The sequence below is a fragment of the Sander lucioperca genome, chromosome 5, assembly GCF_008315115.2.
Source record: "Sander lucioperca isolate FBNREF2018 chromosome 5, SLUC_FBN_1.2, whole genome shotgun sequence".
In the NCBI taxonomy this organism is placed as follows: domain Eukaryota; kingdom Metazoa; phylum Chordata; class Actinopteri; order Perciformes; family Percidae; genus Sander; species Sander lucioperca.
In genome coordinates, this window is record NC_050177.1 from 32,031,579 (window position 1) to 32,058,595 (window position 27,017).

The following is a 27,017-nucleotide window of genomic DNA, read 5'->3' on the forward strand; positions in this document are numbered from 1 at the left end:
ATTAACAGATATAGACTCATTCTACCCAACCTTAAAAAACTCGGCATCTTTTCTAAACAGTTGCATAACCAGGGCATAGGTAAAACACAGGGAAATATTAGAGATGCATGTAAAAGGTGGAGACAGCTTAGAGCCCTAAAGGACGCCGATTTGGCTCATTTCCTCCTAACTTAACAAGTAATCTTAATTTACATCCCGGCTAACGTAGTAGGGATGGGCATTATCAGTCATTTCAACAATTCCTGTGCTTACATTAAATTATATAGAGTAGCCTAGCCTACTCGAGTTAGTTACTCGCGATATAGCCTAACCGTTAAAACTAGACAGATTAGACAGATAAGAAGAGGCATTGTTTAGAAATATACATTGTAACGCTGGCTGCACAGATTATGCAGACGCAGACCTCTATGATTGACTGACACACACACACACACACACACACACACACACACACACACACACTCATTGTTAAAATCATACGCTGGACGCTTTATTAGGCTAGTCTTTCTACATGGGTTTAGTTAATTATCAGGCTATAATAAGACCACGTCGGCTATGTAATCGCTGACAACCGGGACAATTTCATAGTGGTTGGTGTAAACCGGGACATTTTAGCATCCAGACTTTTGTCGGGACTCGGGACACGCAACTGAAAATCAGGACTGTCCCGGTCAAACCAGGACGTCTGGTCACCCTGTGTGTAGTGGCTATCCAAAAGGCCATTAATGAGTCACTCCGTAGGTGTCTTGAGGAATGTTCTTTACACCTACTTGTATTACAAAGAGTTTGAAACCTTCTTTCTTCTTTGGGTGAAGTTCCCGTTTATTGCAATGATTGAATATTTTCCAGAAACAAAAAAGTATTTACCATTTTAAGTCTTGATTTAAAGCTGGTAACAAAAGCTGGTTTAACGGTAAGAACCGTGTGCTCCCCACACCTACAGGCTCTACTGAATACCTGCTCACTGATTACCTGTTCATGTAATGATACCTATCACCATGTAACCAAGGTATCCTATACTACACCCTAGTGGTCAGAATGGATATTACAGATATTTCTTCCTTTCTCCTCATTTGATCTATAACAACAGAATGAAGAGATGATCCACGGAGCCTCACCTCTCTTCCTGGTTTCTTTTTTTTTTTTTTTTTTTATTGCAAATAAAGGGTACAAATCAGAAGTGAATAGTCAAAACATACATAACATACAACAATAAGAAAATAAACAAAATATAAAACAAGATTGCCAGGGGAAGCTTATAGGCCATTACAAAGAGAAAGAGGACCATATGTTGACAGTTTTAACAGCCTTTTTGTTGTTTGAGCCAGAAATCAGATTAATATAATGTTCAAGGCAAGTCTGCCAGTATACTTAAAAAGCATGATTGTGCCTGATGGAATGGCGTCAAATACAATTGCGAATTCTTTCGGCGTAACTGGAATGTTATATGTTGATAAAAATTCTCTATAGGAGAAAAGTCGCCCCTCTACATTGAATAGCTGGTCCACCAGCAGAACCCAAGTCTCAAAATAAAATGACTTGTTCTTATATAAAATATCTCTGTTATTCCAAATTAGATACCTGTGAGGTGAGAAATTATGCTTGTAAATAAGAGACCAAGCTAAGAGGACCTGCTTGTGAAAAGTGGACAGTTTTACAGGGAGTTTATTTTGAATTGTAACTACAATGTAGACAAAGTCCAGACCGCCAAAACGAGAGAATATATAATGGGGAATAAAATTCCAAATCGAGATGGGGTTTTTAAGAAAATGCTTAGCCCAATTAATCTTAAAGGTATTATTAAGAGTATTGAAGTCCAAAAAATGTAGCCCACCAGATTCATATTTATTCATAACAACACTTTTATTGATATAATGGACACGATTTTTCCAGATGAAGTCAAAAAGCATTCTATCAATGTCTTTACAGATTTTACTATCCAAGTGTAAAGAGAGAGCTGCGTATGTAAGCCTGGATATCCCTTCAGCCTTGGTAAGCAACACTCTGCCTTTTAGAGAGAAGTCCCTTTGCAACCACTGGTTCAGTTTGTTCTGAGTTTTTTTAATGATTGGAGATCTTCTGCCTCCATAGACACACATGCATTAGGAGGAGCACAATGTTTGTTAGGAAATGGCCGCCGTTTCAACACATATATTATACATACACACACATACTATTATATTATATATATATATATATATATTATATATATATATATATATATATATATATATATATATATATATATATATAATATATATATATATATATATATTATATATATATAATATATATATATATACATATATATATAATAATACATATGTATATTTGTATATATACATATATATATGTGTGTATATATATATATATGTATATTATATATATATTATATATATATAGCTGGTTGTATTCAGGGGGGGAGGTTTGCGAGCTTTTGGCTAATTCTGGGATATTTAACCCATGTATAATCATTTGTTTTATTAATTTGATCTGTCCTCTTCTTAAATAAACTGAATTGAATTGAACTTTGACATTTAGTTTCTTCTTATTTTACACGTTTATTCTTTTTTATGACACTCTTATGACATCATACTTCAGCTTATCACAAACATGAAGGAAGGGTAAAAACTCATGTGAAAAGTAACTAGAAAATGCATTTCCTGCAGAAAATGCTTGTGAATGCTGAAAAGCTAAATTGCTAAAGTTGAACTAGATTGCTGGCTTTAATGTGAAAGAAGAAGGTGAGGCAGTAAGAATTAGAGGTCGACCGATTCATTGGTTTTGCCGATTAATCGGCACCGATAGTTGATTGGTGGAACTATCGTTATCGGCAAAAATCCATACCGATGGTTGCGTCCGTTGCTGTAGCGGCGCGCGCTGTCAGTCATTACACAGTACGCGAAAGCTGAGAAGGGTCTGCTGGCATCATGCATTACAATAGCGGCCTCTAGAGGCGAAATAAAAACTATCACTGATGCCTGGTGTTGTTTATTTTTGACACGTGTTACTGCGCGCTGCACGGAGAGCACATGGTGCACGGAGAAGGCTGACATCAGATGATCGTTTAAAGCATCGACAGCAAAAAGGTATGTATACAGTACATATTAATTTGTTGAATAGATGCTGCATTAGTAGAGAAAGAACAGCACAACAGTATATTTGTTTGCTTTCGAGGCTGAGATGACGCTAAACATTAGTAGTAGACTAACTTACCTCAAGTGGTTAAAACACTGACAAAAATAAACGCAAGTCCGACCCAAATGTCAGAATCAGAACCCTAAAGGCTCGTCCACGATCCCAAACGGCATCTCTGATTCATATTTATATCATTTAATAACAGTTAAACATAGAGACTTACTGATTGCTGCAGCTAAAAGCTAACGAGTTAGCCGTCACTGGGTGTCTTTGGTGTCTTTCTAGCCTCTACAGGTGATTTTCTATCCAGCCTGGAACTTGTTCCTTTTTTCGGGGTTGTTGAGCATTAAATCCAAACTGTTACATCCAAGATTTATCCACTTGATGTCCATAATTCATCACGTTTTCGGTCATTTCTGCCGCTAACTCCGTGCTACCCATAGACAGTAGGTGCTACCGACAAGGGGATCTCCCATGATGCCTTTGTTTATGTTTTCAACCAATGGGAAGGCAGGTCCGTCACACATTACACCTTATATGGGCAAGCAAGAACAAATATATATATATAGTATAAAGTGGGAAAGATAGATCCCTCCAGGTCAGAGATCGTCTGTTACCGTTCTAAACCGTTCTACAGAGAAGAATGGCGTCACTGTTTTGAGATTGTTTGTCCTTTATATGAATTATAATGCTCATTATGTTTATTTTTGCACTGGATGACTCCAAATATGTAGGAGAACTGTTTTAGATAACACACATGCTTGTGTAGCATTGCTGTGGGTGTAATATCAATAAATATGACATTATTATTTTGATTATTGGCAAAAGCATCTGGACTTTTTTTGAAACAATGTATGTATTTTGTCAACTGTATAAGTTATAAATACTATCGGTCGATTAATCGGTTATCGGCAAATACGGCCCAACCTAGCAATCGGTATCGTAAAATCCACTATCGGTCGACCTCTAGTAAGAATAGTTGGAAAAGTTGGAATAGTATTAATTAGTTTATGTTTCTTTAACATGTGAAATAACCCCAAACATGTATGATACTAAAGTGGAATATTTAAAGGTTTTCTGAAAAGCTGTCACTACACTGAATTGCAGGCTTCAATGTGAAGAAGAAGGTGAAGTTGTGCAAAAAATTAGCAAAAGTGGAAACTGTTCTAATTAATATGAATGTCTTGAAAATATGAATAATACTAACATATGAAATATCTGCGCCACTGAACTTTATCGATCTGCGCTCGTTGCTGAGCAACAGTGTGCTCCGTTAGTGTCTCCTCTATAGTTCGGTGGGCTCGGTGAGATTCGGGGCTGAAGTTGTAACATTGTTGCATTTTTCATTTGGTTCGGTTTGCGTCACACTGCACTTTATCAAACGCAGCAAACACTGTAAACACACGTCACGTGGTGGAAGCAGTCGCTTGTTGATTGGACAGAATATCAGAGAAACTCTCCGAAATAATGAAGCTCCACTACATTTCTACCGTGTTGGCTTCTCTGGTTCTGCTTTAGTGTTTGTCATATTTTAGAGGAAGGTGAATAATGGGAGCAGCTGACAGTGTTGGTTGTATCATTAAATGTCTTTAGTTGTGTTAAAGAGGAGTTGGAGCAGAGTGTCTGTTAAAACCTAGGCCACTGTTTGGAGCTAACTGTAATATTACTGGAAGCTGACTCGCTAGAAAAAACAAATGCATTTTAATGCTGTAAATTGAAAAAAAGACAAAACTTTAACAATTAAAATTAAAGACAAAAAGACAAATAAAACTGACACGCTACGCAGCTGGCACGCAACCAGTGTGCAGGAGGTCTTACTGTTGTGAAAGTGTGTCAGACTTTTTGGATCAAGCTGTCTGAAACTGTTCCCATTGGTTGGCCTGTGGTACTGCTGCCTGTAGCTTTCTTAACTACATTTTAGTGTCTTCTTTTTCAACATCAATATTGCATGTTGATATTGACACAGTCAGCGTTTAATGACGGCGGTCTACTAGGTTATAAAGTAGCGGTAAAGTATGGATTTATAGAGGAGGTATTTTGACGGTGGTAATGTTATTAATGTTAATAAGTTAGCACACTTAAACAACCGAGTCTGAGTGAGACAGGAAGACAGCTGTCTTTTGTTTTGAAGAGTTTTATTGATGCAAAGTTCAAACATAAAAAAATCTAATCATTAAGTAGGCTTTATCTTATATTGCCAGAATAGCAAATTAAATGTAGTTTTTCTAGGATACTGGAGCTTTAAATTGTGTTCTGTTTGATATGTAGTGTCGGCTAAAATAACTTTTTATTGAGTTTCCTGTCAGTGAAATGCTCTGAGTGAAGTTAAGCTGGGCTTTTATTGTGAAGGGTAGACACGGAGGAGCCAGAACTATGACAGCGTTTTTTTAAACTTTGTTAGCCAGTTGTTTAGACTTATTTACAGTTTAATAATATCCAAAGCTGTTTTCTCCAAACTACTCTGAGTTCATGTTGTACCCAGGAGGCCGAGTGTGAAGTAGGATGAACGGTTCTGGAGATAGTTAGAAGACACACACACACACACACACACACACACACACACACACACAGAGGGTCCTTGAGTTATAGTTAGATAAACATGCAGTTCAGGTAGTGAACAGTCAGCTGACTTCAGTCTGTCCTTGGTGGCTGGAGGGAGTTTACATTTGAAAAGGTTTCCATGGAAACCACAGCATTCCTCAGATAAGAGCTGCAGCTGTTTCCACGCTAGCTCCCAGAAGCTAAATCCTGATGCTAGCAATGTTACTCTTAAGGCTGGCAATGCTCTAGTTGACAATTGTCACGATTATACCTCCACTCTCCTGCCTCTCACCACTGTGGAAGACTCTTCCTATCACCCCCAGTAAGTCGCCAGCACCGAAGAAAATGATGTACACAGTTGGGCCTGAACAAACCAACCCCAACGATATCATAGCTAGTCTCTCAGCTCTGATAACACCAATACGGCTTCTCTCCAGTGTGAACACGCTGGTGAGATTTAAGGTCACTACGCTGAGAAAAGGTTTTACCACATAGATCACAGCCGTAAGGTTTCTCTCCAGTGTGAACACGCTGGTGAGATTTAAGGTTACCACTCCTAGAAAATGTTGTACCACATAGATCACAGCTGTAAGGCTTCTCTCCAGTGTGAACACGCTGGTGAGATTTAAGGTTACCACTCTGAGAAAATGTTGTACCACATAGATCACAGCTGTAAGGCTTTTCTCCAGTGTGAATGCGTTGATGTCTTTTTAGGTTACTCTGTAGTGTGAAAGCTGCCCCACATTGATCACAGCTGTGTAGATTGTCTCCAGTGTGAACTCTCTGATGAATCTTTAAATATCCAGATGTTGTGAAGGATTTGTCACAGTGTTGACGTTTGGGTCCCGCTCCTCCTCTCCGTTTCTATAGCAACAGACAAACAGAGAGAAAGAGAGAGAGAAAGAGAGTTAGTGAACAACCTTCTTAAACCCTGGACTTGCTCTCACTCACAATTTTCACTCTTCATACAATAATTTTTGACAACATGAAGTTAAATATGTGCCGGTTGCAGACATGTTATTATGGAAGCAAATGTACTTTTCATAACTTTAATAAGTTCAGAAATATTCTACATTTTTCAGGCAAGTTTCCCCATTCAAATGATTGGCAATTTAAAAACTAAAACATTTGGTCACTCTCTTCAGTTTTACTTTAAGTTAGAAATCCCATGGTAACTTTAAAATAACACAAACCTTTAATACATTCTGGGTATTTTTCATCCTTTAAATCCCATTCAAACCTTTTGAAATACATACATTAATTTGATGTCTAAATAAAGGTAAAGTTCTTCTGGTTGCAGACATGTTACTATGGAAGCCATCGGGCTCTTCTCAGTGTTTCCCACAGGTTGAGAATTTACTCTTGGTGGTGGCGTGTGGCGCAGGATGTGACGGCGCGGTGTGTGATGACTAGGTTTAGTAATAATGGGTCAGTTATAAACTAGTCAAAAGAAGGTGAAAACAATGACTACACAACATTATCAGATCATTTAGAAAGAAAAAACTATTTACATATTAAACAAATTAGACTTAAAGACGACAATATTGCGACACTATGCAGCATCTGACACAATTTCAGGGTAGTTATTAGGGCTGCACGATATGAGGAAAATATGCGATATGCTGTAACGTTGTTGAATATCGCGATAATGATATAACTTGTGATAAATAAACAGATATTAAAATGTAGCCTACTCAGTTCTGCTGCTTTCAGTATTTTGCAAAAAAAAAAAAAAAAATTGCTCGTTAAATTTTAAACAAATGAGGAAAAAGTGTAGCCATGATGTGCTTTGACAATTAAATCAGTTTTTTTTTTTGCCAAATGTTAACGGTTCAGCAGACAAAATACCCATAATACTATACTCCATACAGAAAATGACATGTTATTATTAATCTCAACACTGTTTCCTCCTAACTCCTGTTAAATCACATAAGACTAGGAATATCTAAAGTAAATTCTTGTTCATGTTGTTTGTTAGATCTTTGTTCATTTTTTGGAGTGTATTAATCCATGTTTTGGGGTTCCTAAACATAGCCTACTGTTCTGTACTAAACATGTCCTGTTGCACTCATTAAGTTCTCATCTGAGCAGATTTCTGTCATTCAAACAACTCTGAGTTGTAGTTTAAAACTTTTACAGCCAATTTAATAAAATTAAGGGTTTAATTCGGTCTTGGGTCCATAAGTACAGTTAATGGATACAGGCACGGAGAACTGAAGGCTCGGTTAGCAACCATTAGCTCTGATTAGCGGTTAGCTCCGGTTAGCTAGCTCCGTTATAAAGACATGAAGCGGAGGAGCCTGCCGCGGAGAGGGGTAACAACCAGACTCTGATAAATGATGTTCAGGGAGCTTTCACAGCAGCGTGGCCCTGTTGTTTCTACGGTTTTATTAGTACAGTTAATCCCATTGCAAGACCACCAGCAGCATGCTACTACTAACGATAGCCTCTCTGAGCAAGTGCAACGTTGACGCTGTCATTCATGCGGCACACAACTTTGCGAGGGGGAGGGGCTGGAGGCAGCTGGTCTGTCTGCACTGTAAAAAATTCACCGTTGTTTGGAAAGTAGAACCAATGTATGGGAAACTCTGCTAACCTCAGTAGTGTGGACGTGAGGTGTAAACATAGCAAAAGATTTTCATTTTAAAAATGTTAAATAGTGTTAGGTAACCACCCAGGCTTACAGAAATGTATTGTTGACAAGTAACCAAATGGCTCAGAATTACATGAAATCAATGTGTTCTTAAAGTGGTATTGCACAACAGTAGAATTTATAAATCCAGGATAACCGATAAAGCGAGGCTTGACCTAGTCTGATCAGAGCATCCTGGTGTTCTGGGATTCACGACGGCAAAGACAGGCTGAGGAGGAGAGACTAGGTAGAGTCAGGCTGAGGAGGAGAGACTAGGTAGAGTCAGGCTGAGGAGGAGAGACTAGGTTGAGTCAGGCTGATGTAATTCAGATAGATGAGCATTCACATCTTTCCTCAACAGACCGTGAGGTTGATAACAGATTTACTGATGCTAAAATGGAGAATAATCATCGTTCATACTTTACACAGAGTGAGCAGCAGCTTCTTGCGGAAGTATGATGACGTGAAACACATTATTTGTAAAAAGAGAGAGAGAGAGAGAAAGCGTGGCAGACGATCACGGACCGACTGAATGTGTAAGCAGCCTAAAAATATACATTAACTGACCACTGCTCTGAACTGAAACCATCTTAATCATACCATTCAAGGATTAGGCTACTAATCATTTGCACAAATTAACAGTTGTACTCTTTGCCTTAAAAGTGAGCAGAAGATAATGTTACTCAGGAAATTTACCATGAAGATCCATTTTCTACAACACTAGAATATGATGCATAAATATCTTTTTCACTCTGTTCCTCCCTCTCTCTCTCTCATGGGCTAAACTATAAATGTCCTAAGTCATATTAACTTCCACTGCTCGCTTTTAATGCAAAGTGTACAACTGTTCATTTTTGCAAATGACAAGTGACTGATTGAATGGTTTCAGTTAAGAGCAGTAGTTCATAAATGTATATTTTTAGATATATCATTCAGTCGGTCCGCTATTTGCCATGCTTTTTCTAACGTGTTTTTTTTATTAACAGTTGTAGCTAGGTCTGCACAATATATCCTAAATGTTGCGTTAACTTGAAACGGGTAAACGTTATGGTGCATTCAAAGTTATTGTAAAATACCCTTTTCTCATCTGATTTTGTTGTTTAACAGCAATTTACTGGTGAAATAAGTTATTATTGTTATGCTATTATTACATTTTTAATAAATCATTTAAATTCCTTCCTTTTTTGCGCTGTATTCATATTCATTAATATTGAGATTAGATTTCTGGGACTCTTCAGTCTGGAGTAACCTCTTTCCTTCACTCACCTCCTCCTCCTTCCTCTTGCTCCCTCGCTCCTCTGAGTCTCCCGAGACCTCACTAACAACGTTCCTCTTGCCCTCCTTCTTCTTCTCCTCCTTCTCCTTGTGTCTCTGCATGTACTCTGTGATAAGGTCGAGGTCCAGGTTGTCTTGAGGCTCCCATGTGTTATCCTCACTGGAAAGGTGACAGAAGAAAATCTCCTCAGACTTTGTTTTTAGGCAATACATTCTCACTCTAATTGCTAATTCGTATTATTCCTTTTTTCTATTGTCATTTTGTAAGGTTATTTGATGGTCTGCAACTTAGTGTCAAAATACCAAACCTTCAACTTTGAGGGCATGATACAATGCTGAAATTTATGCTGTAGATTATCTGCAATTTCTAAATGAACAAGATACTATATATATATATATATATATATATATATATATATATATATATATATATATATATTCAGGACTAAGAACACCAAGTATTAATATTATAGATTCATACTTACTCTGAGAACCCCTTCCATTTCAGCAGAAACTCTACTCTTCCCTTCACCACTCTGCAGTCCAAAACCTTCTCTACCACATACTCCTCCTCCTCCTCCTTGACTGCTGCAGCTGCAGGAGGTGCTGAAGGCTGCTCCTCCTCCTCCTCTTCCTCCTTCACTGCTGCAGCTGCAGGAGGTGCTGCAGGCTGCTCCTCCTCCTCCTCGGCCTTCATGCCCTTCTTTCCTGCTCCGGTCGCCAGCTTGACGTCTGCTGAGGGCTCCTTTGGTAGACCCAAGAGGGAAACATGCAGAGATAATGATACAAGGGTTAGAAGAACTAATGGGAGGTGGGAGAGAATTATAGTTTACCATGTTTTACTAGATTCAAATGTTCTGTTTGAATGGAGAAAATGCGAGGGCTGATGAGGTGACCAATCCATAGGCCTTCAGAGTGTGAAGTATCTCCTGCATTAAAACTAGGGCTGCACGATATTTTGTTTCATTGTCTACATCGCGATGTGCGCATGCGCGATAGTCACATCGCAGGACGTTGCAATGTTGACGCTACAACTTCTTTGCTGCTTGATAAAAAAGTAAACTTCCACGTTCTCCTTTTCCATGATTGTTACCGGCCGACCCTTACCCTTTAAGACAGGTGGTCATGTGACGTAACGTTAGTCCGACCGGGGGGAGGGGGGGTTGTTTTTGGAAGTGAGGCTCTCCCGTGTGTAGAAAAGTACCGTAAGCGGCAGCTGCCGCTGACACAGTGATGCACATGCTTCTCCATGGGTAGTGAAGCTACAGTAGTCAGTGTTTATGTTCTCTGCAAAGACAAACTAAATCACCTGATTAATGCAACGTTATCACGACATCTCACGGCCATTTTTCACCGCAGAAATCTGCTACCAGCCAGACTAAAGCTAACATAGTTAGCCTAAAGAAACAAAGCGTCTGTCCCAACTAATGTTATGGTTCGGAGCTGCAACGCTGGAAACATAACACTAATCTACAACAGCAGTCTGTTTCTGATATAACGTCAGTTACACTGATTTAAGTGCTCTTGGATACACAGTTTGAAAAAAAATATATCGCAATGTAAGTTTTTTCCAATATTGTTCAGGCCTAATTAAAACTGAAATAACTACTAAAATGTAAGCAACAAAAGTCATTAACTGGAACTACAAGCTACATGCACAGTAGCCTCAATCAACGACAATTCATTTACCAGTAAATCACCAGTTTTGACGTGCAACAAGGCAGGCCTGGTTGGTTCTTTCTGGGAATAATTCTAAAGATTTACAAAGAATATGTTTAACGTTATGCCATTTTATATCTAACTGGGATATTTTGGGACTGATTGTGGCAGGATTGCTGCGGGTGAAATAATGTTACACAGGGTGATACACTGGTGAGAGCAAATTACGTTTAGCCATGCATGCAGCTCATTTAAATAGCTAATTTTACCTTATTGTGTGAACAGTTAACTTCATTTTATATTACATGTGGCTAGGGTTGGGTACCGTTCACATTTTTACCGGTGCCGGTACCGAAACCTGAAATTTAGTTCTGGTACCCAACGGTACCTTTTCTCGGTACTTTCCCTTTGTAATAACAAAAAAATGTATTTCAGTTGTAAAAATTATTTCAAACCTATTATTGCGGCATGTAAATTTAAATACTAATCCAAACGCAGCAGGCTAAGACGTGGGTTTACACTGAAGACGCGTCACGCTGAACCATTGCACTTGATGGAATGTCTTTATTGATCCATTTCACGAGCTTAGCAAAAGACAGCACTTACTTGAATTGATGCATTTCATAAGTCGTGCAAAGATACCTCAGACAGTGCAGTAACAGGAGTCAACGATGGTGACGGTCAACAGAAAGTTTCTCCACGTGCTCACCCTGCAGCAATCATCCCAACACTCCGCTAACCCGCTCAGGTGAACACACACACGCACTAATACAGACACCACACCCCTGGTGACACCCACCGTAACCAACAACGTCACTATGCGTATGCACATACACAACAGCGCAAAAAAGGAGGAAAGATAATAAAAGACTAATCAAACCCAATTTATGGCTCCTACATTCCGGCCCCAAATTATTTCATAGTAATAATTGACCACCATAATCACCTTGTGGGAGACAGAGATCAATCAAAATGTAAAGTGAACTTTTAGTCCTTTGAAAGTCCTTTAATGTCAATATTCATGTCCGATGTATCCAAGGATCTTCACCGCTCCTCTGCTTCCTGCAGAAGGCAGACTTTAGTTATTGGCCGGTTCAGATAACTGGTTTTAGTTTTAATCCGTACACTTTGCACCAGTCCATTTTTGTCCGGAACAGTATCCACAATTCTTCCTGTAATCCAAGTATTGCGAGGGGCCATATCATCCACCAACACGATGAGATCTCCTGGCACAAAGTTTCTTTTAGCAACATTCCACTTCTGGCGCTCCTGAAGTCCAGGAAGGTACTCCTTCACCCAGCGCTTCCAGAACAAATCCGACATATACTGCACTTGTTTCAAGCGACGACGAGCATAAACATCCTCCTTCTCGAACAATCCTGGTGGCAACAACGGCCGCGACTTAAGCAGAAGTAGATGGTTAGGAGTCAAAGCCTCCAAGTCTTGAGGGTCTGTTGATGCTTTTGTTATTGGACGGCCATTAACAATCGCTTCAGCCTCGCAAAACACCGTCGCCAAGCTTTCTTCGTCCAGAGTCTGAGTCTTCAAAATAGAGTTTAGCACTTTACGGACTGACCGGATCAACCTTTCCCAAACACCTCCATGGTGTGATGCTGCTGGGGGATTGAAAACCCATTTCACACTCTTTTGTACCAGTGCGTCATTTATGAGATTGTGGTTCAGATTCTCAATGGCTTCCCTCAATTCACGTTCAGCGCCCACAAAGTTAGTACCATTATCCGAACGGATTTCCAGGACTTGACCACGTCTCGCCACAAACCTTCTAAAACCATTGATGAAGGAGTCTGTGTCCAAAGATGAAAGAACTTCAAGGTGTATGGCTCGCATCGCCAAGCATGTAAAAATGAGCCCATACCTCTTGACCACAGCTCTTCCACGTTTAACCTCAAACGGTCCAAAGCAGTCCAAACCAACTCGACTGAAAGGAGGCTCATCAGGAGTTATTCTGTTGTGAGGAAGGTCAGCCATTTTCTGATGTCCAGGTGAAGCAGACAATCTACGACAGATGACACACTTAGACAAAACCTTTCTAATAGCAGCACAGGCACCAGGAATCCAATATTTCTGACGCAAATGAGAAAGCATATGGTTTCGTCCACCATGGCCTGTTTCTTGGTGTACATGACAGAGAATAAGATTGGAAACGTGTTGATCTTTAGACAGTTTAACTGGATGCTTTGCTCCAACCCTAATGAGATCACCATCCAGGATCGGGTTAAGCTTGTAGAGGTAACTCGTCCTCCTTACACACTCTCCTTTCTTCAAGTTGGCCGGTTCTTCCGGAAACCTTATTTTTTGACAAAAACGGATAATATCTAATTCCGCTGCAACCATATCCTCCATGGACAGAACATCCCTTGGCACTTGAGCCTTAACTCCTTCCATCTGGACCTGTAGGTCTTTCTCCAGCTGCTTAGCACAAAGGTCCGATCCAGAAAGGGTTTCTCTCAGCAACTTGCGATGTCGCACCCGGGACAAAAGCAAGGTCTTAAACTTGAGAAGCCAACCAACAGCCCTTTTAAGATGGAACCATGAGGAAAAGTAATCAATGAGCTTCTCCACTGGACTGACATGCTCAATTTGAGCAGCGTTCACCACCACAGCCTTGACCTCCGGATCTACTACAAGAGGGTCTTCCAGAGTCTCAGGGTTTTTGGGCCACCTGCTCTCAGGCTTAAGAAGAAAGTCAGGACCACAGAGCCATGCACCAGTCTTTAGCAAAGACTGAACTTTGACACCTCTGGAAGCTAGATCCGCAGGGTTGGTTGACGTATTCACGTACCTCCACTGGGATACGTTAGATATTTTCAATATTTCAGACACTCTGTTTTCTATGAAGATTTTATATCTAGATGTCTCATTTTTTATGTATTTCAAAACAGAAGTGCTGTCCGTCCAAAAGACTGACTCTTGGAGATCCATTTGCAGCTCCTTCCTCCACAACTTGTCCATCCTGCTAGCCACCACTGCGGCAGTCAGCTCCATGCGGGGAATGGTGACAAGTTTTAGAGGAGCTACTCGCGCCTTTCCCATTACGAATGCACTGTGGGTTCGCTCGCTATCGTCATGGAGCAACAGGTAAGTCACAGTCCCAAACCCTTCCTCACTTGCGTCTGCAAAGTGGTGGAGCTGAGCAGTAACCAGACGACCACAATCCACAGGTTTTAAGCACCTACTGACCTTCCAATTTTCAAGGTTACGAAGGTCTTCCAGCCAAGCCATCCATTCTCCAGCAACCAAAGAGGGCAAAGGATCATCCCATCCCAGACGTCTCCTGCAAAGGTCTTGGAGAATTTTCTTGGCGGACCAAACAACAGGTGCCAAGAAACCAAGAGGGTCGTAAATCGAACTAGTCACAGACAAAATTCCTCTTCTTGTGAGTGGGTGGGGTTTTAGTGTGATTTTAAACTTGAATGAGTCAGATTGGACACACCACTGTACACCCAAAGCACGCTCTACAGGCAAAGCATCACTATCCAAATCCAGATCTTTCACCTCTTTGGCCCGCTCCTCCTGAGGCATAGTAGCGAGAACAGTGCGTCTGTTACTAATCCATTTTGTGAGCTTAAAACCGCCTTTAGCACACAAGGCACCAAGCTCTCGACATAAAGATACTGCTTCCTCTTCAGAGCCAACAGACACAAAACAATCATCGACATAGAAATGGTGCAGGACAGTGTTAATTGCCATAGGACTGAAGCACTTTCGATTGTCTTCAGCACATTTCCTCAGGGCGAAACAGGCACAACTAGGGGAGGAAGTAGCACCGAACAGATGCACCATCATTCTGTACTCCATTAGCTCCTGACTGCAATCTCCATCAGGCCACCACAGGAATCTCAACAAGTCAGAGTCTTCAGCCGGCACCCTGACCTGATGAAACATGGCCTCAATATCTGCCATGAGCACCACAGGTTCTTTGCGGAATCTCATGAGGACTCCCACTAACAAATTTGTTAGATCTGGTCCTTGAAGAAGCTGTGAGTTCAAAGATGTCCCCTGAAACGTGACCCCACAATCAAAGACTACCCGCAGTTTTTTCTTTTTAGGATGATACACCCCATGATGGGGTATATACCACACCCTTCCATCACAACGGGCCAGATGCTCAGTCGGAACTCTCTCTGCGTAACCATTAGTCAGCATCTCGGACATGAAAGTGATGTAATCAGAGCGAAAAGATAGATCTTTATTCAAACGCCTTTTGAGACTCAATGCACGCTGTTCTACAACTGTCTTATTTTTTGGCATTTTGAGGTATCTTTGTCTTACTGGCAAACCAATACTGTAATGACCATCAATAAGCTCGGCAGACTCTGAAACTGACTCAATGAAGCGCTTGTCCTCCCTTGACAGACCAGGTTGTTCATCCTGCAAAGTTTCAGGAAAATCCACCTTCAGCTGTTTCTCCCAGAGCTCATCAAGCCTCGCCACTGAGATCCGATTGACTGTGATGTCGGGCTGCAAACACTGATCATTACTCCGACAATCTCCTCGGAGTGGGCCATTCACAGTCCAACCCAGAATGGTCTTAATTGCATAAGGTCCCCCGTTAACTGCACGAACCACTTCCCACGGCTCCAGAGCTTGAGGGATATTAGTGCCGATCAGAAGGTCCACATCAGCATCGATCTCTGGTATTTGTATGTGTCTCAGGTGCAGCCATCTTTGGAGGTCTTTTGAGCGTGGAATGTTACCTCTATGAACAGGCATGCTCCTTTGAGTAAAAATCTCAGGCAGGTCACAAAAGCTATCCGATTCCAACCCGGAGACTTCCAAGTCTGACAACTTATAACTGTCCACCACTTTCTCCTGTCCCATAGTTCTAAGAAGGATCCCCAGCTTCTTTCCCGTAAGATTGAGCCGGTTCATGAGTCGCTCTGTACAAAATGAGGCGGTACTTCCCGGATCCAGAAACGCATACGTGACCAAGATCTCTTTTCCCCTTTTGGATTTCACCTGAACAGGCAAAATAGAAAGCGTACAGTCCTGCTTACCGGCCCCAGTCAAGCCACTGGACTGAACAGACACCACAGCGCCTTCTCTGTCCAATTCCAAGCCACCATTGTCCTGAGTCAAACCCTTTTGTTTTGCTTTGGGGTAGAAATGCAACAACGTGGGGTGCTTATAATTGCATACTCTACATATTAAACGTTTTCTGCAATCTTTACTCATATGCCCAACGCACAGACATCCAAAACACATACGGTTCTCCTTCAAAAAAGACAATTTTTCATCTTGTGTCCTTTTATCTAAAAGAAGGCAAACATCTAACGAATGTCCAGCTCCACAAAACAAACAACCTTTCACTAATGCGTTCTTCTCCATTTTGTTCCCAGACTCCACTTTCTTCTCAGCAGGTGTTACAGTAGTGGCAAAGCTACTGCCTCTAGCCTTTGAACTAGTTTGAGAGTGAGACTTGACCATTGTTAATTCCTTTCTTCCTGTCGCAGGGGTATCTTGTATATTTCCAAAAAGAGGGTCACTTGCTATCTTGACTTGCCTCTCAACAAACTCCACAATGTCCGAAAATGTAGCTCTTCGACGAAACTTCTCCTGAATATCGCAGGCCACACTTCTCCAATGATCCCGCAGCTTATAGGGCAGCTTTTTCACGATGGTTTGCATATTTGTAGACACATTCAGGTCACTTACGGCAGCACCCATAGAGTTGCAACATTCCTGCAACAACAAACTGTAGGCCCTTAAAGCATTGATATCTTCAGCTTTAACCACCGGCTAGGGCTGAACGATTAATTGCATTTCCGATAATATCGTGATATGTTAAAACGCGATTTCCTAATCGCAAAGGCTGCGATTTGATCACATGACTCACGAGAGCAATCAGTCTGCACTCCGTAGAGAAAGCATCAACTAGCACGCTAACGCTACACTGTACTTTAGCTGATTTCTGTCATTCAAACAACTCTGAGTTGTAGTTTAAAACTTTTACAGCCATTTTAATAAAATGAAGGGTTTTATTCGGGCTTGAGTCCATACATGCAGTTAATGAATACAGGCACACAGAACTCCAGGCTCGGTTGGCAACGATTAGCTCTGATTAGCGGTTAGCTCCGGTTAGCTCCGTTATAAAGATATGAGTGGAGGAGCTGCCACTGAGAGGGGTAACAACCAGACTGATAAATGACGTTCGGGGAGCTTTCACATCAGCGTGGCCGCGGTGTTTCAACAGTTTTATTAGTATAGTTAATCCCAAGGCAAGAACACCAGCAACATGCTAACGTAACGATAGCCTCTCTGAACAAGTGCACACGGCAGCACGCAACTAAACGAGGGGGAGGAGCTGGAGGCAGCTCCTCTCTGTGCACTGTAAAAAATTACGTGTGTGTGTGTACTATATTTTTACTTTTTTAACTGTCTAGTGTGTAATTGTGTGTTCATACTATACATTATTATATTATTCTTTGTTGAATAATACAGAAGACAAAGAGCTTAAAAAAATAATCGAATCGAAATCGCAATATTTGGGGAAAAAATCGCAATTAGATTATTTTCAAAAATCGTTCAGCCCTACCACCGGCCATAAAAGCACCTTATCCATGTAGGCAGAGGCTACTTTGAATGGATCGCCAAAATGCTCCTGAAGTAATGACTTTGCCTTAGTGTATCCATGTGATGGAGGCAGATGTTGACAGCTTCGGATTAAATCCCTGGGCTGACCTCTCGTATACTGTTCGAGGTAATACAAACAGTCCTTCTGATTTTGTGTTCTTCCTTCAATATTGTGTTCAAATCCTCTTATGAAGGTTTGATACTGCAGTGGATCTCCGTCAAAAACTTGTAGGTCTCGCTTAGGTAAAAGAAAAAGTGACTGTTGTCCAACCAATAACGATGTAATTTGATTTTGCCTTTCCAAAACTGTGAGAAAACGCTGATCAGAATTGTTAACCATTACAGGTGCAGCTTCTGGCTGAAGGTAAGTAACTGGTGGATGAAAAACACATTCTGGCAGAGTGGACATACCAACCCCAGTCGCAGCAGCGGGCAGAGTAATCAAAGTGGACGGACCAGCCCGGGTCACAGCAGCAGGCCGCTCAATTTTGTTGTGTGTCTCGGGCCTCACAGCAGAATAACCTGAAAGCAAAGCTTCTCCTCCAGCTTCTGCAGCCGATGGTTGAGTGTTGAACTTGGGCACAAATGTTGCAGCTTCATGCCTTAACTGTGTTCTTTTCCCTCTTTCCAAATAGGAGTTCATCCCATCTGATTTCACAGAGACGTTAGACACACAAGATCCTTCTGAAGCCTTGAACACACTCACTTTAGCCATAGATGCTGCCAGCTCCATGTCCAGTTCCAGCTCCTCCCTTTTTTTCCTCAACAGTTCCTGCTGCTCCTCCAAGGCATGCTTTTGACTCAGCAGCCTTTGCCGAGCCATAAGAGCAGCAGTCTCCGCCTCAGCCTTTATTCTAGCTGATGATGTACTGGACATAGATTTACTCACCACTGTGCTGCATTTCTTTGACCTCACTGACACATTAGAAACACTATCACTTGGTCTAATGTCGTCTTCTACTGCATTTTCCACAATTTTAAATATACGCGCCTCATCATTGGAAACTGATCCTAAACATGGAGCGACAACGCCTTCTTCTAATGTATCTGGCACCTCCAGTAGCCATTTATTTGTCTCCTCCACAAGGGCAATTTTATGTTCTTCAACACTTCCAAACCAAGCATTTTGTTTTTCTTGTTCTTCAAGTGGAAGCATAGGAACCAAAACACCATGAAGATGACTTGCTTCTTTAAACAAACTCGATATATTTACAAGACATGACCGTATTTTTTCAGCATTATCAGCACTTTGCATTAGGTCTTTAATTTCTTTTATTGCACCTTTAATCTTTCTTATTTTTATTTGCTGTTCTTCTTGGAGCTTTTCCAATTTATATTCAAAAGCCTTGGGTGTAAGTGTTATTTGTCTTTTTTCAATTGACCTGGTATCATTAAACTCCATTTTTCTTTTTACAAAATAATCCAACAATCACAAAAATATCTGCTAATGACACTAAACACAGCGTCCTTTATAACTTGTGTTTCCACGTGAAAGAAGTACAATGCATTGTCTTTGATTCCCCCTAACTTCCACAGAGGCTAAGCTAAACTCAACCCTAGTCTTCTGTGCATACTAGCGGTGGGTATTTATGTACCTCAATACCGATAGTCTCGAACCAGACTAACCGTCTTAGAACCAGAACTACGGCGGCACTCCCAAGCGCAATGCTTCACCCGCTTGACGCACGAACCAAAACACTACCAAAAGTCCCAAAACAAACAAACAGTACAATCACCTCATGCGAAAGTACCGCTGAGCCCAACAGGGAATACAATCCGTCATTGACAAACAATGCACAATGTTCATAAACGTGTACCTTTCAATTGTGGCGACTGTGACGATCGAATAAGCATCATAACAGCAAATTTATGAATGAATGGACTTTACGCGAGTCCAATGAGCGTTCACGTCTAACGATTACAAGTTACATCTTTGAAAACAATTTCAAACATCCAGTGTTATCCCGACAAAACGTTTCCGCGCTTCAACAAAGCGAAAAAGTTTTCTGTTGACAAAATATTGCGGCATGTAAATTTAAATACTAATCCAAACGCCGCAGCAGGCTAAGACATGTGGGTTTACACTGAAGACGCGTCACGCTGAACCATTGCACTTGATGGAATGTCTTTATTGATCCATTTCACGAGCTTAGCAAAAGACAGCACTTACTTGAATTGATGCATTTCATAAGCCGTGCAAAGATACCTCAGACAGTGCAGTAACAGGAGACAACGATGGTGACGGTCAACAGAAAGTTTCTCCACGTGCTCACCCTGCAGCAATCATCCCAACACTCCGCTAACCCGCTCAGGTGAACACACACACGCACTAATACAGACACCACACCCCTGGTGACACCCACCGTAACCAACAACGTCACTATGCGTATGCACATACACAACAGCGCAAAAAAGGAGGAAAGATAATAAAAGACTAATCAAACCCAATTTATGGCTCCTACACCTATTTATCCTAGAGTATCTTCGCTCCGTCCGCACCTCTGTGTGTGTGTGTGTGTGTGTGTGTGTGTGTGTGTGTGTGTGTGTGTGTGTGTGTGTGTGTCTGCTCTCTGTCAACATGCAGATGGTGTTTCTTCTATTGGGGTGAAAATGTTCCACCTAAACAACTTCCTTCCTGAGACTATTTAGCAGAGCCAAAGTCGTTGCGTCCGGAGCTTAGCGCCGCCCGAGACGATTGTGATTGGTTTAAAGAAATGCAAACAAGCCAAAGCGTTTTTTCTCCTATCCCAGAATGTCTGAGTAAGTGCATGTGTGAGACCGCGCGTTGATGTGTCTGAACAAAGGAACAAACTATTCTAAACCGTTCAGGAACCAGACGTGAAAAAGTCAAGCCTCCGAAGAAGCAATAAATCCTGACAGATGAATCAGTAAACTTGAACGGTATGGTATCAGGGGGGGTGTTCTGAACTGGCTGAGAAGCTATCTACATAACAGGCAACAGTTTGGGAAGATGGGTGAAAACATCGGCTTAATCTTAGCACAGTGTTTCCATTTCAGCTCAATGAGTCTTTACTGTGTTTAGCTGTCATTTACGGCCACTCTGCTTTCTCTCCTCTCTGTTGATCTATTCCACAGACAGTTCACAAAGCTCTATTGTCAATAAAGTAAAAAATAAAATAAAAGGTTTATCTAATCCACTATCTAGGTTTTGTGAAATACCTCTGTTACTTTAGAGTGGTTGTTGTGTCCTGGGGGCTATTGCGCATAACCAGGATAAGGGATTAAGCCGGGATATTCCTGTTATCCTGGATGAATTTAGCCTTGACTCGGTTTCACAACAGCAGAGGCAGATAAGTTATAAGTTATTATATAGTTAAGTTCATATTGTTGTTAGAAGTTTGATGAATATATTACTGCAGTTGTTGAGATAATTAGAAAAGGCTGATAAAGTTGCCAAATGTGTTTTAAATGAAGTCAGTTACTAAGGGCAATATATAAAGTGCTGTACATGTGTGTTTCTATACCAATGCACCGTAAATTATTTTAGTTGATTAATTTTTTTGTATTCTTTAACGACTATAATTTGGGAGGATTGTACATTTTTAAGAACATATCCTAATTGTACAATCCTCCCAAATTATAGTCTTAGTTCACTGGACCAGTAACTATATAGTGTAGACTACTGTACCTTCATGTAACAACAGGGAGAGGACACCTCAATGGTTTTTGACCTTATATTTAGCTGGGGGGGAAATAACTGATGAATATACTCTGTTACATTCATGTTTACAGTGTGATTATATTTATCACTTCATTCTCTTTATAGTTTCTAGATTTTAGAGTCCAATGTCTTCAGTGTCTTTCTGTTCTATGTCCATATATACGAGGGAGCAAATCATATAATATGTAGAGAAGGAAACTCAGCCTCTGTAAAAACAAAAAAAACACGTGAGAACAAGCATGGCAGAAAAAAATATGGGTGAGGCTATTTGCCCCCCTGGTACAATTAGCAGTGTATGCTATTCATACCCTGGTGCAATTAGAAATGAATGCTATTCGTACCCCGCCGGTGCACACAGCAATGTGTTCTATTAATACCTCGTCTGGTACAAATATCAATGTATGCTATTTGGACCCCTGTGCATTTACAGTACCTTGGCATATATTTACACACAGTTATCCATACTACTCATGTATTACACCTTTTTGGAATATTATCGCCCTGACATTCTTACCCTAACCATAACCAATCCCACTCCTCTTACCTAAACCTAACCAACCCAAACCAGAGCAGGCTTATTCATGAGTCTTCCCCTACCACCCTGCAAAAAAAATGTCGCGTTCGCGGGCCCTAACGTGCGCAATTGAATGATCCAATCCAAAATGAAAAAAACAAAATTGCCTCACAGGGGAATTGAACTCCAGACTCCCAGACCAAAGCTCAGAGTTCTAACCACTCACCTAGCAGTTCTTACAGGAAGCTGTACAACTGTTTACCACTTGGTGTCTTCAAGCCTCGGTTGCTCGGTTACCATACTGTATACAAAAAATAGGTACTAACTAACAAACTAAAGGTTGTATGCTTTCACTGAAGACAGAAAGCGCAACTGTAATATATTTTTCCCGCTAGAAATTCAATTGTTATAAACTTTAGAGACAAAACTTTCCTAATATGCCAGTTTCTGCAGTCATGGAAGATGAACGTCCGCCATGATTTCGGTGCACACGAGCAACGTGTTTTTGTTGTTACGTCACAGGGTGTGAATAGCTCAGCTGTGTGGCCGAGGATATTCGTACCGGGGGTGCAGATAGACACTCCGAAAAAATATACATTTATGAACTACTGCTCTTAACTGAAACCATTCAATGAGTCACTTGTCATTTACAAAAATGAACAGTTGTACACTTTGCATTAAAAGCGAGCAGTGGAAGTTAATATGACTTAGGTCATTTATATTTTAGCCCATGAGAGAGAGAGAGAGAAACAGAGTGAAAGAGATATTTATGCATCATATTCTAGCAAGGTAAGGAAAGCCGTGAACGTGCATCTATCTGAATTACTTCAGCCTGACTCGACCTAGTCTCTCCTCCTCATCCTGACTCGACCTAGTCTCTCCTCCTCATCCTGACTCGACCTAGTCTCTCCTCCTCAGCCTGACTTGGCCTTCGTGAAACACACCAAGCCAGGCTCCACAGATTAGACTAGGTCAAGCCTGGCTTTATCAGTTATCCTGGATTTATAAATTCTACTTTTGTGCGATACCCCCCTGAACACTGACCTGAACATGGCTGGTATCAGAGTCCCAGTCTGCTGCTTGTCTTCTGGGGACCTTGTTGCTCCGCTGCTCCAGGTTCTGGTTGTCCTCCTCCATTCCTCTCTTGTCCTGAAATCCAGCAGATGTCCACTGGGGCTGCTGGACTCACTCTGGATTCTGTTCAGTACAAATCAAAGCAGCAGAGATATTCAGGAGCTGCTGTCTCCTCTCGTTTTCCTCACATCCACACACAACTAAAACAACAGTCGGAAAACTCAAAGCAGAGGCTGGAAAACTGTTCCATTTCCTTCCTAGCTACACAATCAACTCAGAGTAGTTTGGAGAAAACAGCATTATATTAAACTGGGAATAAATCTAAACAACTGTACAATAAAAGGTAAAAAACAAATGTTTTATTTAAATTCACTCAGAGCATTTACTAGCCTGCAGTTTCCACCTTTCACACAGTTTACAGACTTAAATATCTGTTATAATGGATGATAACTTTCAGATCCATATGTAATGCGTGTGCAGGTTAGTTCCAGTGGTGTAGTCTACGTGATACGCAGGAATACGCAGTATACCCACTAAGAAAGCTCCAGGATTTCCATATACCTACTTAAAAATGCCCAATGATACGCAACAACATACTTTCCATTATATTTTTGATATATTTTGAATTGTCATCTGTTATTTTCTTCTTCACATAGGCTAAATAAAGGTATTTCCACCATAAATTGGTGCATTAAACCATATCCAAATGCAACAAAAATGCAGTTGCTGACGCTCAAAACTTCCCTGGGGGAGGACACCCAGACCCCCCACTATGATATGCCCCCCCCCCCTTCCCCAAAGGCAGATTCTGGCCAATATATACAGTACAGTATACCCACTACAATACATTAGACTACACCACTGGTTAGTTCCCCCAACAAATGGGAATGCCTGAAACTCGTTTCTCAGCAGGCAAATTATTCAATTCATAGCTTTAAAAAACATTTGTCTATTCTAGCGAGTCAGCTTCCAGTAATATTACAGTTAGCTCCAAACAGTGGCCTAGGTTTTAACAGACACTCTGCTCCAACTCCTCTTTAACACAACTAAAGACATTTAATGATACAGCCAACACTGTCAGCTGCTCACATTGTTCACCTTCCTCTAAAATATGACAAACACTAAAGCAGAACCAGAGAAGCCAACACGGTAGAAATGTAGTGGAGCTTCATTATTTCGGAGAGTTTCCCTCTGATATTCTGTCCAATCAACAAGCGACTGCTTCCACCACGTGACGTGTGTTTACAGTGTTTGCTGCGTTTGATAAAGTGCAGTGTGACGCAAACCGAACCAAATGAAAAATGCAACAATGTTACAACTTCAGCCCCGAATCTCACCGAGCCCACCGAACTATAGAGGAGACACTAACGGAGCACACTGTTGCTCAGCAACGGACGTTCTGTTTACCTGAATCTTAACAACAGCAGAATGGGAAGCTAACGCATGCGCAGCTCTGTCTTCTATTCGCTTTGATAGCCGTGTAAAAGGACAGTTATTAAAGTGTTTACCTGAGTGTGTGTGTGCGGGTTTACCTGGAGCTCTGTCTTCTTCAAACCGTTCTTATACTGTCTATGTTTAAAACTCACTAATAAACTACACAACTATCCCGCCGCCAGCTCGAGAGCACAGTGAAGCAACGACACTTCCGGTTTCCTCCAAGTCAGGGATTTTCAGATTAAAAGTTTAAAATGAAAGAAGGCCTCCACCTGGAGGTCAGGAGGGGAACTACAGATACACATTCAGTTAATGAATCAGGTAGTGGTGGACTGGAACTGAGTACATTTACTCAAGTACTGGACTTAACTCGAGGTACTTGTACTTTACTTGAGTATTAAATCATGTACAGCACTTAAATAATTAAAACAATTTGTAAGTATAAAGAGAAATAACTAAATATAATGTAAGCATTTAAATGTATGTTTCCACCAGACTACATTTAAATAAAATAGCAATTTCATGATTGTTAAACACACTTCATTTATAGTCGATAGAAAAAGAAAAAATATATATCAACTGTTCCAACAACAATCACCCCTCTGGTTTGGTTGAAATAAACTCTTAATTCACGCATTTCCATGTGGAAATATGCTGGCTCTATACACTCTAAAAGTCCTGATTATTTACATGGAGTCTGGTGGGTTTGGTGACGGTGATTTTGGGGCTGTTTCATGTTAAACTAAAAGGATCTTACTCTTTAACTAAAAGGTCTATCTCTGTAGGGATCCTTTCATAATGTTGTCAGACTCTTAGAATAATAATCTGAGTCTGTCAGCAGCAACAACAGAACTTTTAGTGGATGGAAACTTTACCTTTTAATTCGGAGTTTAAACACAGACACAACAGGAAGAATAAATCCATCAAATCAAGTCACTAATAATCAGCATGTGGCCTTGTTTTATTTCATTCATTTTGCATTTAGTTGTTCCACATTCCCAGACATTTCAAACAATTCAATCATTGAGGTTATTCTACAGGTCAGATGAATAAATCAGCTGTTTACTATCTGACCTGGTCTGTTTCCTGCTGCACACATTTTATACTTTTAAATCCTCAAATCAAACTACAAAGTAAAATGAAATTAGATGTTATACTAATATTAATCCTTAGAGTTTTTGGGACAAGGAGTCTATGTACATGAAGGATTGTTTGTTCCACAATGACAAAACTATCATATCTGCAGAGTGTCAGTTACTGGCTTGTAAGAGAACTAAAATCCAAACTTTAAGAGTCTGACTGGCCAACAGGAATAAAAGACGGGAAAAGCAATAAGATGAGACAGACATTAGGCAGAAAGGTTGTAACCCTAGTGCTACCAAAGCAGAAGGTAATAGCAGAACCATTAAAAGGTGAAGGAAGTAAGGTCAGTATTGGGATGGGAGTTATTGTTGAGGAGTCATTCTGCAGGAATGAAAACAAGTCAGACATTTAGAAACTTTGGTTGTTGTCATCACACAAGGCTAATTGATTATGAATTATTGATATCATCAAGTGTAGCAGTCATTAACATCTGTCCTTGTTCTTAGACAGCTGTGATGCTCCACCAGATGTTCCAGCTGCAGTCAGTTAGCTGCACATGTCCAAACTGTGCAGCTTGATGCAGAATCAACAGTAGCAGTTGACAGGCTGTTGTTGTACCTCACATTCCTCCTGTTTAACAACACTGGGCACTTTTCCCCAGGTTGGTGAAAAGACTTGGGTGACCATATTTGGCAGGAGGTTTAGGGGTCCTCCTCTTAAGAAAATGTGATGATTTGAAGAAAACAAATGCAATTTGACAGCATTTTGGAGCATTATTATTACCATATCTGTGTCTAAAACAGTTAGCTGTGATGCTCAGATTGATTTTACATTCACTTGGCTTCGGTACTGTCCAAAACTGCTGGAGTCTGTGATGAAGACTGAAGCTAAAAGTTCAGATATAATATTCACAAAGTCAACATTAATTAAAGTGGTTGTACTCCCAGTTTGTGTGTTGGTTGGCTGTCCCAGCTGATTTCTGCTGATTGGAAACATCTCCAACTTTCCATCCGACAACTGAAGAAGGAAAGTGAACCGACAGCAGCACCTGTCCGTCCATCAGTCACCTGGAGCGGGAGGGAGGGACACGCGCTTCTGCTGTTCTGACAAAAAGTGATCACAGCCCCTACCTTTACACTGAAAGGTTGTTTCTGACTCAAAAATACTGGATTTCAATTATGTCTGACAGATTATAGCCCACAAGAACTTAACCAGTTTAAATACATTCTTTAAGAAGCAATACATCCATAAAATGCAAGTTTCCACTTGCCAAAAAGTGATCGTAGCTCCTAGTTTGTGTTTGAAAACTAAAGATTAAAGTCAAAGTAGGGGTGTTGATAATTTGTCTATATGTATGTACTGATGAATGAAATCACGATATGATCAAATGA

The 27,017-nt window shown here is 40.7% G+C and overlaps 3 protein-coding genes across 3 annotated transcripts in view; all 3 read right to left on the minus strand.

Moving 5' to 3' along the window:
* The window catches only part of LOC116038066 (NACHT, LRR and PYD domains-containing protein 3-like), a 1,733,742-nt gene that overhangs the window by 846,481 nt on the left and 860,244 nt on the right, over positions 1-27,017 (minus strand). The window lies entirely within an intron of this gene.
* Positions 1-27,017, minus strand: part of LOC116034665 (NACHT, LRR and PYD domains-containing protein 12-like) — a 575,637-nt gene that overhangs the window by 316,217 nt on the left and 232,403 nt on the right. The window lies entirely within an intron of this gene.
* Positions 1-27,017, minus strand: part of LOC116040282 (zinc finger protein 436-like) — a 188,047-nt gene that overhangs the window by 118,121 nt on the left and 42,909 nt on the right. Inside the window, exons 4-5 of the mRNA XM_036001625.1 lie at positions 10,072-10,331; positions 9,578-9,746 (exon numbers count right to left, since the gene is read on the minus strand). Coding sequence (XP_035857518.1) covers positions 9,578-9,746; positions 10,072-10,331 — 429 coding nt within the window. The remainder of the gene's footprint in view (positions 1-9,577; positions 9,747-10,071; positions 10,332-27,017) is intronic.